This window comes from Macadamia integrifolia, chromosome 2, assembly GCF_013358625.1.
Source record: "Macadamia integrifolia cultivar HAES 741 chromosome 2, SCU_Mint_v3, whole genome shotgun sequence".
Taxonomy (NCBI): domain Eukaryota; kingdom Viridiplantae; phylum Streptophyta; class Magnoliopsida; order Proteales; family Proteaceae; genus Macadamia; species Macadamia integrifolia.
Window position 1 is genome coordinate 38600977 of NC_056558.1, and position 12984 is coordinate 38613960.

Sequence of the window (12984 nt, forward strand, 5' to 3'; positions counted from 1 at the left end):
TATTGCATTCATGGCTTTAATGATACTTTTTTTTTTTTTCAATTTCTTTTTTGTTAACAAAGGTTTGAGAAATTTTTTGAATATAATTTAATTAAAGGGTTGGGTTCAATTTATTGACTGTGGACTTCACGAGCTATTGATTCAAAAAGGGCTTGGGGCCCATATTTCTTTTTAACAAAGGGAAAGGGGGGAAGGGGTTTGACCCTTCCAAATCAATAGTGGATTAAGTATCCTTCACCCATGGAATAGAAAAATATCTTTTTTTACTGGTGATGTGATCATGTGATTATACTCTCGTGTCATCATTAAGTTTTCAATTTTTATTATGCATATCCAATTAATAATGTAGAAACTATCTTTTTCCATACTAATCAAAAGAGTTTGATGTCCTTAAACGTGGAAATTCCTTCTTCACCATGGGCGTAGAGAAATTCAGTCCGTCAAAAGTACTAATATCACTTGTCTATTTTATCACAAGGATCGAGTTTCCCGATATCCAAGGTGATTGAAAATTCATTCACCGCGAAAGATTAGGGATGTGGGGGCGGATAGGGGGGAGGGGTAGGGGGTTTTCGGACCCTAGGATCACGCGGTGCAATCAAGGGAAACTTAGTCATAATCACAATAAGTACCCAAAAAAGGTCACCGCCTCCTTAAATTCTTAAGATCTTAAAAAATGAACTAAATTTTCCATAAAAAGCACCCAAATATAGGTTGGGTTCATGATGTTAACCCATATGGTTCAAGTTCATTAAAAAGTTAAAATTTCATTAATTTTCAAGACCATTCCTAGTAGAATAATTTCCAAGTAGGCGGCCATGAATAAATGGATCAATGTTTTAAAGAACAACCCTTAATTTAAGAAAGTTAATAATATGCTTCAGTTCTTGGTTAGATACATGAGAAGGAATATATTCATATTCATGTCAAGCCATAAAGAACTAAGCAGCCCTAATTATGATTCAATGTGAGGACAGAGAGAAAAGGAACAAATTGCCGGGACCGCTTTTTGTTGCAGATCCTTTGTTTTAATAGCAAACCATGGGCCTCAAATTCAGATTTTAGAAACCCTAAAACCCATCCCCAAAACCTAAAACCTTCCAAATAACCCAAAAGTGAGGAGTAGGTATGCACCCTAATGACAAGAAGTCATGAGCCCTGGACCACAACAATACCCCAGTAATGATACTAACTGAAGTTACTGAACCCAAAAAGGGTTTAGGGTTTCCTAAATTAATTAATGTCTAATGGACTCAATAATGGGAGAATCTTATGAGAGGGAGTGTTTTTATCTAAGAATCGACAATATTGAATCATCATGAAACAGGATCAATGATCATTGATATGAATCGGACGATTCAAGATCTGATTTGCTATTTTTGAACCCAACCCAGAGAGAGAGAGAGGCCTTCACATCCTCTGCAACCACTGCAACATTGCAATGAGCATCCAACGATTGGGAACCTCTTAGGCGATGTGTCCGAATGCTCCCAGCCACTGGATGCTCATTGCAATGTTCTAAAGAATGTGGACAAGAGCAAGGATTTAGTTCTCGGTATTGCTACGAGTATTAGTCTCTAACGATACCGATCCCAATATAATAAAAAAAAAATTTGATACCGATCGGATTGGTGCTTATGGGTCACTTTTACCCTTACTTTATGAAAAAAATACATTTTGTATTGTTTTACCCTTGAAATGATATGGATAATCGATTCAGATCAATCGGGCATTAGGAATCGATTTCAGCTAATACCGATACATTACAACTGATACAACTGATACGATACCGATACTAACAATCATATGAGAGAGAGAGAGAGATGGAGAGAGAGAGAGAGAGAGAGGATGGTTCGAGGAAGTAAAGGATGAATTAGGAAAGCCCAAGTGTGGACTTTCACGAGTTATTGACTCATAATTGCTTGGGGCCCACATGTCTTTTAAGTTTCCTTACTTTCCCTCTCATCACGTCTAAATATGTTGCATTATAGTCAATTTGGACCACAGGCTAGGCTCTCTATGTTTTTTATTTTCAACGAACTGGTGAACCAGAAAAAATTGGGCATCTTTTGAATTTTCTGGACCTCTACCAAAATTTCAAGGTGGTTGAAAAGTCAATGTTTCTTCTCAAGGAATATTCACCGTCCGACATTGGATAATTCGGGCCGCCTAACTGGTGCACTGTAACAATCAGATTGTTTTGCCCTTCAAAATATTGATACGGGTTTATTTAGACCATTTTACCCCTCCTTGTTCTGATTTCATTGATATTTGATCGATATCAAATATTGATATTCTGCTACAGATCGGTTAATACAGCCAATCCGATCCTAAATATCGATCAATTATTGATATCTGATACAGATCGGTCGATACAGTCGATCGATTGATACCTAAAACCATGCAACTGGTGGGCCTGAACAATCCAAGGTCCAGTTTTTACGTTTTTCAAAAACATTGATCATTTGGGCCCGGGCTTTCCTTCTCCCATCGCATTCCATGTAATGAAGAAGAGCACCCCTATCAATGGTTTGTCAATATGTGTGCAACCTTGAGGTTGAAGATTCAAAGGCTTGTATGAGAAGCACTCTCATCGATACCACACTGACATAATGGGTCCCACAAAAGCCTCAAATCTTGATTGTGATTTGAGTCCAAATAGGTTAGGACCAATGGATAATGAGTGGTGGAATTTCAATATCTTTTACGGATTCCAACTCCAAAGTACTCACTCCTAACATTGCGAGGTAAATACTTATCTTAGATTAAAAAAAATAATAATAATAATAAAAAAAGGGTAAGGAAAAGCCTCCCTTCCTCTCCTATGGGTTGGGGTTCTTCTACTTAGGGGTCGTTTGATAACGACATAGAAACGACAGAAACGAAATAAAAAGCGTTTGATAAAACTGTTTCGTTTCATTTGTTTTCAGAAATAGAAAGTGAAATTTCTAACTATTTATGGTTCAAGAAACAACTCAGAACTTGTTTTGTCGTTTTTAGAAACGACTCGTGGCTATCGACTTCAAAAAACATGACTTATCAAACATCTTCAATTCCATTTCTATTTCTAGAAACAGAAATTTATGTTTTGGCCATTTCTTGAAACATAAACGATAGAAACGTTATCAAAAGTGCCCTTAAAAAAGGTAAGTACAAGCCTTACATTTTTAGATCTGGATCTTCTCTAACGTGTATTGGACCGTTTGGGAGGACTCAGACATGCACTTCAGGTCCGCTCAGCTGTTCGATGTATGTTGAATGAGTTGAAGAAGATCCTGATGCTACGTTTTTCTTGCCAAGCTTTTTTAACCTAAAAAAATAGTTTTAAAACCCCCAGATAGGAGATTGGATTCAATTGAATCCCTAGAAATTGAATCAGGAAAAAAAAAAAAGAAAGTATTTTTACAGCTCTTTGAGAATCTTTTGAGCTTTTATTCAAAAATCTTGTAGATGTAGCTAATAGAGAATTTCAGCTATATCAACTGACCTCTGCTTCAAACAAATTTTCTTTAAAAATCTTTTTGTTTTTGTAGAACCATGCCCTTGCTAGGATCTAGCTAGGGTGTATTACGATACCACCCAATAGGAAAATGACATATGGCATCACATTAAAAAGAAAAAAAGAAGGAACGATAAGGAATGAGTGTGGGTGGATGAGAGAGAGGGGATGAGGTATAGAGAGTGTGTGTGTGAGAGTTATCCTTAGATATCATATCTGGATGGCTTGTTTGTCAAACTCCATCTTCTCAATTTGGAAGAAGAGCCCATCAAGCTTCTTTGATTGGAACAAAAGCAAAAGAACAAGTGAAGAGAAACCACAACCCAAGTACCATAACATTGATCTTCCCTTCTCACCTTCTCTACTTGACACAACTTTCTTGCAAGGTAGGTACTCTCTCTTCCTCTCACTTTCTCTCACTAGCAAAACTCTCTCTTAAACTGAATGATGATGATATGGGCAGGTAGAGAGCTCAAGTGTTGTTATAGAGCTTCCATTGATGGATTCAGTGCAACCTCATTCCACAACTCTAGTGATTTTAAGGGCCCTTGTGTGGTAATTGGCTACACAAACAAGTCTTTCAAGTTTGGTGCATTCAGCCCTGAAGGTTATAGGAGCACTGATGATTACTATGACACATTTGATGCATTCCTGTTTTACTGGAACAACAATGGAGAGATTGATGATGAGGTTGTTGTGTTACCCAAAGTAGGAGGTAGTGGTGCTGCACTGTTTGACTATGCCAGGGGAGGACCTCAATTTGGGGCAGATGGGCTCCTTATAGGACCACCACTTGCACCTGTTATGGGAGGTTTTGCAGGGCCAGATACAAACTCAGGCATTGGTGACCTAAGGCAGGCCAAGTCAAGGTTGGGGTTGTCATATGCTAGGAGGAAAGATGGGAAGGAGTCCTTGTTTGGGGATGATTCTAGGGCAACCCTAGAAGAAGTACAAGTCTTTTGTAACCCTCAAATTGCTACCTTGTACTGAGTAAGAAATAAGAACATATATATAAAAGAAAAAACCCTCCTTATGGAAGCAAATAGCCCTTATATGTCATATTTGTGTTGCTTTCTAATACATTAACCCAAAAAAAAAAAAAAAAAAAAATTACTTTCTAGGGAAAATGGTTTCTATGGGGAGCATGGCCCTTGCGCCTTAACACATGGAAAGTGAAAAGATCAGTCGGCCCCCCATGAAGTGGAAAATGACCCCTCTATGGGTGCTTACTCATGCGCACTTATTGACCTTCACACTTGCGTAGGAATTGCACTCTCCCATAGAATGTACTTCCCCTACTTTCTAATAGGGTTCTAAAAATTGCTGAATCAGATCGGAAATCATAGTTGGCAAGGTGTCACCTAGGCATCCAAGAACCTTGGTTGTCTTGGACGCCTTGTTGGTATCATCTTGTGTTTAAGCCCCCTCTAGTGCCTTGGATCACCTTGACGTTTTGACTACTATGTCAAATATCGATTGATTCATATCAAAATTGACTTGGACCGATCCCAATTTCTACCGCTCTTAATCTGTATATTCATGCCAAATTCCCTAAATTGGTTGGTTTTCAAATCAAATGGCCGATGCTAAGGTTCTTGGAACAAATTCTGTCTGATTCTAATATGATCTGAATCAAAATTGATAGTTCTCACTGATTCTTATTTTTAAAACCCTCCTTTCTAACCATGTTTTTTCAATGGTGAAAGGAGAAAAAATAACTAAAAAATAAGAGGATTGTTCTCCAAGTAATGAACGCTCACTAGTCGCTCAGAGACATTTATTGATTTTTTTTTGAGAAAAATAAATAAATAAATAATTCAATGCCTATGTATGTGGAATACGTTGTTGAATTGGAGACAAAAGATGTGCATTGACTTGGATAGAAGTTATTTTTAAAAGTTAACAATTAGGAAAGAGTGTCCAAGTACCTATAAGTTTTGACATCTAACTGCTTATTTCTGTGAGATTATTACTTCTGCCTTCTGTGTGGATAACTAACATCCAAACCCCAAGAATCTCATGTATTTGATTAATACTTAAAATTTTTTTTAATAAATAAGTAAAATTCATGGCTGGTTATAAAATAGTTTTACCGTTTTATTGGTTTTGAATCGTCTTCTTCTTTATTTATTTATTTAAATCTATGCAATGGTTGGGTTTTTTAAAATACAACCGACACTTTTGGTATGAATTCTCATAATAGATTTAAAGGTCTAGAAAGTATCTAAAGCGAAAAAATAAAGAAGAGTTGAATTTCAGAATTCGTTTTAAATTCTATTCTCACAATACATACCAAACACAACCTACCATCACGAAAGAAAGAGTGGAATCACTGACTTCAAAATGAGCCAATGAAAACTTTGATTAATTAGTGGTCAGAGGAACTAAGGGTTGCAGCCGCCCAACATTTGGTCTTTGGATAGCTTTTAGATAAAAGATCAAACTATGTGTTTCTTTTAAGAAAAATGTGATTCTCATACATGTGTTGTCAAAGGTGGGACCAGAGACTGGACAGGAAACCATTACCTAACATTAAATATGATTAATCATCCCGGATGCCAATCAGACAGATTACATCATTTTACTTTTTCTTTTTTCTGAAAAGCAAAAAATTTTAGCCATAGCTTGGGATGAGGTACATAGAACCAAACAAAAGAAGACTATACAATTGCCCTAACCTGTTCAAACAAAGTACAAAGAACCAAACAAAAAGAAGACTATACAATTGCTCCCTACCAACCCTAAAAAAAAAAAAAGGAAAAAGAGGTGAAGACTTTACAACACATTGCTCAAGTGTTCTATCTATCTTCTATCTATACACAACAATTGAGGCTTTTAATAGTTGGAAAAAATGATTTACATTTAAACAATGAGTCATTGGACTTTCCAAACATTGAATCAAAATTATTTTGACCATTGGTTAGATATATTAATTAATATATAAGATGGGCATCTCTTTTCCCTTAGATTTGAATAGTCTATTCAATGATTTTGAATATCTTTAAATCAAAAAATAATTGTTACATTGTCCTTGTACAGATTTTTTTATACTTTACTCATATAAGAAATAATGGGGTTTATATTAATATACTCACTCTTTTATTCTAATTATGTGGACTCCATATGGATGATATCATTTTTAATCCCTCATTGTTGTAGCCATGTAACGTGCAGATTAATTCATTCTTACACTATACTTATAGGAAACCCTACCACGTTTTTAAATTATGCTAATTAACAAGAGTAGTGTAGCAATCTCCTAATCCTTTTTATTATTATTATTATTATTATTATTATTCTAGGATAATCATGTATCCATTTTTTCAAACAATAATTATTACATTATTTCTTAATGAAATTAGAAAATGGGTTCTACTAAGGTCATGAAAAACTTGACGGTTGTTGCTTATGACTCAATACAAACGGGTCTTTTGGGCAGGACAAATTCCCTAAAATAGGAAATGGGAAATATAATTATTTAAATTTACTTTCAAGTAATTGCTAGACATCACAATGAGCTCATAATTTCATGTTTATGAGGTTAGCATTTTTGTTAGAACATTCCAATGTTTAACCGCGTGTAGAAGCTTAGTAATCATTAGACTTTTTCCATTTGAAAAATGAAGATGCAAAATTATATATATATATATATATATATATATATGTTTGAAAGAAATTAATGCAAATCTTAAGCATTTTTGACAAGGCAACATGAAAATGTTTAACTGCTTGTAGAAGCTTAGTAATCATTAGACTTTTTCCATTTGAAAAATGAAGATGCAATAAAAAAAAAAAAAAAGTGTGTTTGAAAGACATTAATGCAAATCTTAAGCATTTTTGACAAAGCAACATGAAAATTGGAGAAATTTCAAAACCTTGGAACAAATTCATTAAACAACTGAAGCATAATTGGAAGAAGTTTTCTAACTGAAGGTCGATAAGTATTGATTTCTACGATACTTATCAATGTACAATAACATTCAGAACCTTATCCCAACTTATTAGGGTGGGGAGATTCAAAGCAAGGACAAGTGCGAAGATCCATACAAGAAGATTGATGGGTTATGACTAATTATAGTAAATACCGACTGTCAACCTATAAGGCTTTCAAATTAAGAATTGAGTACATGCACCTGTGTATAAGGCTCTCCCCCTTGCTTTTCATCAATTCTTGTATTGCATCTAATACAATATTTAAAAAAAAGGCAAAAAAAATTAATTAATTTAAAAGAAAAAAAAATCATATTAAAATGATGACATAGACAACATGTACAAATTTAGACTCCATCAAACACTGCAACATAACTTAAAAGCCACTTCCATGGATACTCCTTCACAATTTCTCTCCCTTAAAATCATTAACCCATATACAACCCTTCAGAGCCACATGCTACGACTAAGTTCCATGATGATGGTAATGAGAGAGCCAATTATCAATTATTCCCTCACCATCAAACGGTTATTGATCCTCAAAACTAGATCTAATTGCACAAGTTATTCCAAATCATACAAAAATATAAGATAAATGTGCCAATAAACAAATCTAGTTGCTATTTTTATAAATAAGAAACAGATGTGTTCGGTGTTCCATTCTAATGATTCAGGAATCTTTCATTGTCTTAGCATTTAAGTAATGTATTTCTCTATGTAATTATTTGTCTAAGGACTTTAACTAATCTTTTCCACAATTCTTAATTGTTATAAGATTGGAAAACTTATACATCCCATAGAAGATTTCTTATCACTATCCCAAGACCAATTGGATGAAGTTTCTCAGAAACTCTTTACTATGATGGATTCAAACTTATCAAGAACGAGATAGAATCATTATTATTTATTTATGTCACACATAGACACACATAGAGAGAGAGAGAGAGAGAGAGAGAGAGAGAGAGAGAGAGAGGCCTTTATGGTTAGTGTGGTGATGGGGACATTTTCTTCAGCTTTGAATTGGCCATCCCATGCAACTTTCGTGACCACTGACTAGACAGAAACAAACAGTCTTGCTGAAGACATCCCTTCACATTCATGAACATTTCATCTTAAAAACAAAAACAGAATCAAAGACAACTACTGACATGTTCTATGAAAGTTTAGTAAGAAAAAAAAAAAAAAAATTGGAATAATACTACTATAGTTCCCCTTACTTGAAATTTTTCATTTACATGGAACCTATAATTTTCTTCCTTCCCCCATCATCTTGATCAACTATCATCTTGATCAAGAAAAACATAATCTAAACTAGAAGTTACTCTCTCTCTCTCTCTCTCTCTCTTAATTTCCTGTTGGGAGATATTTGAACTATTAGAATGCAACTTTACAAAGTAGTGTAAGGAGGGTTAGTTAAGCTTGGAGCAACTTCATGACTGATCTTCCCCTGAAAGCCAAAGCCAAAGCCACTGAACACATCATGAGCAAGGCTAAATCCAAAATCCTTGAAGAACCCATCTTCTTCTTCTCCTCCGTTGCCGTTTCCGGGCCACGAAAATAAGCTGTTATCCATGGGAAGAGAAGAAGAAGGAGCAGCAGCAACTGATGAGAGACCTGATGAAACATCTTGAGATGATGAGACACTGTAACTGTTACTTGTGCTTGTTCCAAATTCAGGAAAGAAATGACTTGGGTCTGAAACCAGAGTTTGAGAGTCCAATTTTTGTCCAAACCCAACTTCATTGGAGAATGGCAGTGGTGTGTAGCTTGTGTTGAAACTAGTTGAAAAACCATTCTTGTTGGTCTGAACTTTAGTTAAAGCAGAAGAATTAGTAGTATTATTGCTTGGGAGACCATTATTTCCTGCCATTAGTTTCTTCTTCAGCTTTGTATTCCAGTAATTCTTCACATCATTATCAGTTCTTCCTGGAAGATGAGAAGCAATGACAGACCACCTGGACAGGAAAAAAAAATTCAGAATTAACAAAAGGGAATGAAACAGAGGAATCAAGAGAGAGAAATGAAATAAACTTGCCTGCTCCCTATATTATTGTAGAGGGTACAGATTATGTTGTCTTCTTCTTCAGTAAAACCTCCATGCTTGATATCTGGTCTGAGATAGTTAAGCCATCTTAAACGGCAGCTTTTCCCACAACGTTTGATTCCTAAAATTAGAGAATTGACAGTACATGAGTAACTGAGAAATGAAAAGAACTCTGCAACTGGGTAAGTGGGTATCCAACACTTAGATCAAAGACAGATTTTTGATAAATTTTTCATATATCCAAGGAAGAAAAATTAAAGTTCCTCTTACGGTAATTGAGAAGGCAATGTAGGAACAAAGAAATCTCTTCTTCTCCCCTTCCCCCCTTCCCCAGTTCCATTTTCCTTGGGCTTAGCAGAGAGAAGGGGGAATCTAAAATTATTAACAAACGAATCTATGGAAAAATGGAAATCAGGAAAAACCCAAAATATGAAACAAGATCGGAAGTGGGTTTTGGAGTGGGAAGGAATGAAATTGATGAAATGGGTATATGGAAGAAGAGATTGAGAAGAAGATAAAAGGGAAGAAGAAAGACCTGCTTTGCGAGGTAAAGCAATCCAGTTACCACCAGTGCCATATCTCTCTAGGTAGTTCTTGAGAGCTGTGTCTTCTTCAGGGGACCATGGCCCTCTTTTCACATTAGCTTTGTCACAGCAAGGAGCTCTCCCCATGGCCACACTCACTATTACCCAGTCTTGACACAAGAGATGATTTACAGAGACTTGGAAAGGATGTTTTTTGGGGTTGAGAAGCAAAAACTAATTTGCTTGGTTGCAGCTTTTAAAGATGATACAGAGAAGTAGAGAACTTTCACAAGGTTTGACAACATAGGACCTTTATATTTAATTAATTCACTTTATTTAATTTCCTGTTGGTTAAGAGGGAGCCCAGTCAACGTTTGCTATTGAAACTAATTAAACTCTTAAAGTAGATAATGTTTCTTTTTAATTAATTAGCAATTAGCATCTCTTAGAGGACTGAAAGGACGGTTTGTAGGGTTGCAACTACGGTTCAAAGTAAGGGTGTCAGTGGGTCGATTTGGACCAGTTTTGGTTCGGTTTCAAAGATCTTGTTGTGAGACTAAGTGAAATCAAAAAATGATCTAATAAGGGTGCATTGTTTTTGATTCAGTTTGATTTGGGTATTACTAGTTTTTGGGTTTTGATTTAACCTGCAAATATATTAAGAAATACCAGAAAAAACTGTGTTTTTTTTATTAAATTTTGGGTTAGTATTAGTTTTGTTGCGATCCTTTTGGTTTCAATTTTACAAAATCCAATAAGCACATATTGACTTTAGTTTGTTTTACCAGTTCAGATTAGGTTTTGAATGATAATGATTTGGTGGATTGGTATGGATCAACAGTAAGGTTTCAAGTATCAGTTTGATATCAACCATATTGAATTGGTATTGGCTGAGACCAATCCCTAATCCCAGATCTCTGACCCATTCGATAGGTTATTGGTTCAATCGTAAAATAGTAAAAAATTAGTACTTTTTTTAAAAAGCAGAGGCAAAATTGACCACTACCCATCGATCCAATCCGATCCTGATCGGTATTGGACCAGTATTGATAGAGACTGATACCGATACCCATATCGTCCCTTAAATCCTTGATCAACAGTAAAAAAAGAAAAAATCAGGGGTAAATAAATCTGATTTAAAACAGTATTGGCCGAGACTGATCGCAATCTGGATGCCAATTTCTAAAACACTGGTTCGCTAATCGGGCCGAATTTTTGAACTGAATCAGTTTTGGTTGTACTGGGTAAACCCAGCCCAACCCAAGGATGTGATGATTGGTACACCTAATCACCTATTTACTGGACTTGACCTGCAAGGAAGGAGAACCGGTCTGACCGTTAAAAATGGATTGTCTAATAAAATCGAACCAAAAAATTAATAAAATAATAGAAAAAGGGTCTCGTTCAACATTGATAGTAATAAAATAAATAAACTTCCAAGAATTTTACCAATTCTTACCGGTGCTTTTGGTTTTTTCAAGGAAAAACACTAGTCAGAGTGATCTTAGGTTACCACTTCCTTATAGAGGGAACTAGAAATGGTGAAATTGCGAGAGAGCCCAGTCAAATTAATACAAAAGAAGGAACAAGTACGCTTCAATATATGATTGAAGTGTTCAATCAAAATGTTTAAGTGTAAGTTCCGTTGTTTTTAAGTTAAAGTTACAAGAAAATTTTTTCAAGCATATTGAAATGTTCAATCCAAATGATTAAGCTGTTAACTGAAGAGGCTTTCCATGGGGTGGGTCAATCTTTTCCCACCTCAATGTGTGAGTGTAGGGGCCATTCTCTCTGATAGAAATTTTATTTTTGTTAATAAGTCAGTTTGGATGTGTGAAGTAGGGGTGCAACAGGGCCGGGTTGGGCCAGGCTACTTAAAACCTTAACCTAATCCTGAGTCCCCTTAACTGGGCCCAAACCCACCTTGACCATGACTCAGGGGCCGCAAAACTTCAATCCATGTCTAATCCTTCAAGGTTCAACCCAATCCTTACTTGACCCTAATTGACCCTGGTTTGCCATCAAGATATACCATGTTCCTGACCCTACAAAATATGAAATAACTAACAAAAAAAAAAAAAAAAACACACACACACACACACACAAAAAGTCACAAATTACTTATCATGATGAGAACATCCTAAAGCAAACATTTAAACAATTTAAATAACTCTAACTATTATGGTAAACAAAAAGGAGATCATCCTAAGAAAGTAAATAATCCAAAAAAATTCAATTATTTGTCATGATAAACAAAAGGATCATCTTTATAAGACAAACAATTTGAAGATCTCGAAACCCTTGTCACGTTAAACAAAGAGGAGAACATAGTAAGAAAACAAAAAATCCAAAGTCAATATCAAAGGCAAAAACCAAGGCAGGGTCAGGCCAAAATCAGGGCCAAAAGTCAAGGTAAAAAATAAGGACCGGGTTCAAGGTAGGCCAAGGGTGGATTCGGGCCATCAGGGCCAAACTTGCACCCCTAATGTGGAGTGTCTGTTAGGATACAATGTCTTAAATTCCATTTGTGGGTATTTATGTGAATTTTTATATAGGGTTTCGTTGTATATTTGTAACGAGGTTTTCTTTTTCTATAAGCAAATTGAGAGTGGTGCGAGGACGAACATTGTAACCCTATTCTCCATAGATAGTGTAGTATGATTTCATCTCACTGAAGATATTGGCAATCTTGCCGAACCTCGTAAATCGATTTGTATGCATTATTTGATTGCTTGTTCTAGTTTTCTCGTTTTAGGGTTGCATTTTTATAGTGTCCAACTCAAATGCTTAGGCTATTATGTAGATAGGCATCCAAGGTTTTCTTTTGCATATTAGATTTTTTTTTTCAAAATTAAAATTAAATGAATATTAAGGTTGCGTTTGGTAAAATTTCAGGAAAACATTTCTGGAGCTTTTTCGGTCTATGGGAATAAAAATAACGAAATAAAGTGTTTGGTGCATTTATGGTGTATATAGTTTTTTTTTTT

The 12984-nt window shown here is 35.4% G+C and overlaps 2 protein-coding genes across 2 annotated transcripts; one reads left to right on the top strand and one right to left on the bottom strand.

The window, feature by feature from the left end:
• Positions 1–3640: 3640 nt before the first annotated feature.
• On the top strand, positions 3641–4500 carry LOC122072087. The gene is made up of 2 exons (XM_042636631.1): positions 3641–3885; positions 3963–4500. Exons 1-2 carry the CDS (start codon positions 3720–3722, stop codon positions 4487–4489), a joined length of 693 nt encoding a protein of 230 aa, XP_042492565.1. The 5' UTR covers positions 3641–3719; the 3' UTR covers positions 4490–4500.
• A 3985-nt stretch (positions 4501–8485) lies between these two features.
• On the bottom strand, positions 8486–10268 carry LOC122061214 (transcription factor MYB36-like). Its single transcript, XM_042624426.1, has 3 exons — positions 10009–10268; positions 9465–9594; positions 8486–9384 (listed from the first exon to the last, which is right to left on the bottom strand). The coding sequence occupies exons 1-3, from the start codon at positions 10142–10144 to the stop codon at positions 8817–8819; spliced, it is 834 nt and encodes a 277-aa protein (XP_042480360.1). The 5' UTR covers positions 10145–10268; the 3' UTR covers positions 8486–8816.
• Positions 10269–12984: the final 2716 nt, after the last annotated feature.

Bases quoted from the DNA above. Each gene is read 5' to 3' on its own strand.
- LOC122072087 (XM_042636631.1), top strand. From the start codon at position 3,720: ATGGCTTGTTTGTCAAACTCCATCTTCTCAATTTGGAAGAAGAGCCCA. The intron at 3,886-3,962 runs GTAGGTACTCTC...TGATATGGGCAG, and splicing joins TGACACAACTTTCTTGCAAG to GTAGAGAGCTCAAGTGTTGT.
- LOC122061214 (XM_042624426.1), bottom strand. From the start codon at position 10,144: ATGGGGAGAGCTCCTTGCTGTGACAAAGCTAATGTGAAAAGAGGGCCA. The intron at 9,595-10,008 runs GTCTTTCTTCTT...CTCTAATTTTAG, and splicing joins TGCTTTACCTCGCAAAGCAG to GAATCAAACGTTGTGGGAAA. The intron at 9,385-9,464 runs GCAAGTTTATTT...TTTCCTGTCCAG, and splicing joins TACAATAATATAGGGAGCAG to GTGGTCTGTCATTGCTTCTC.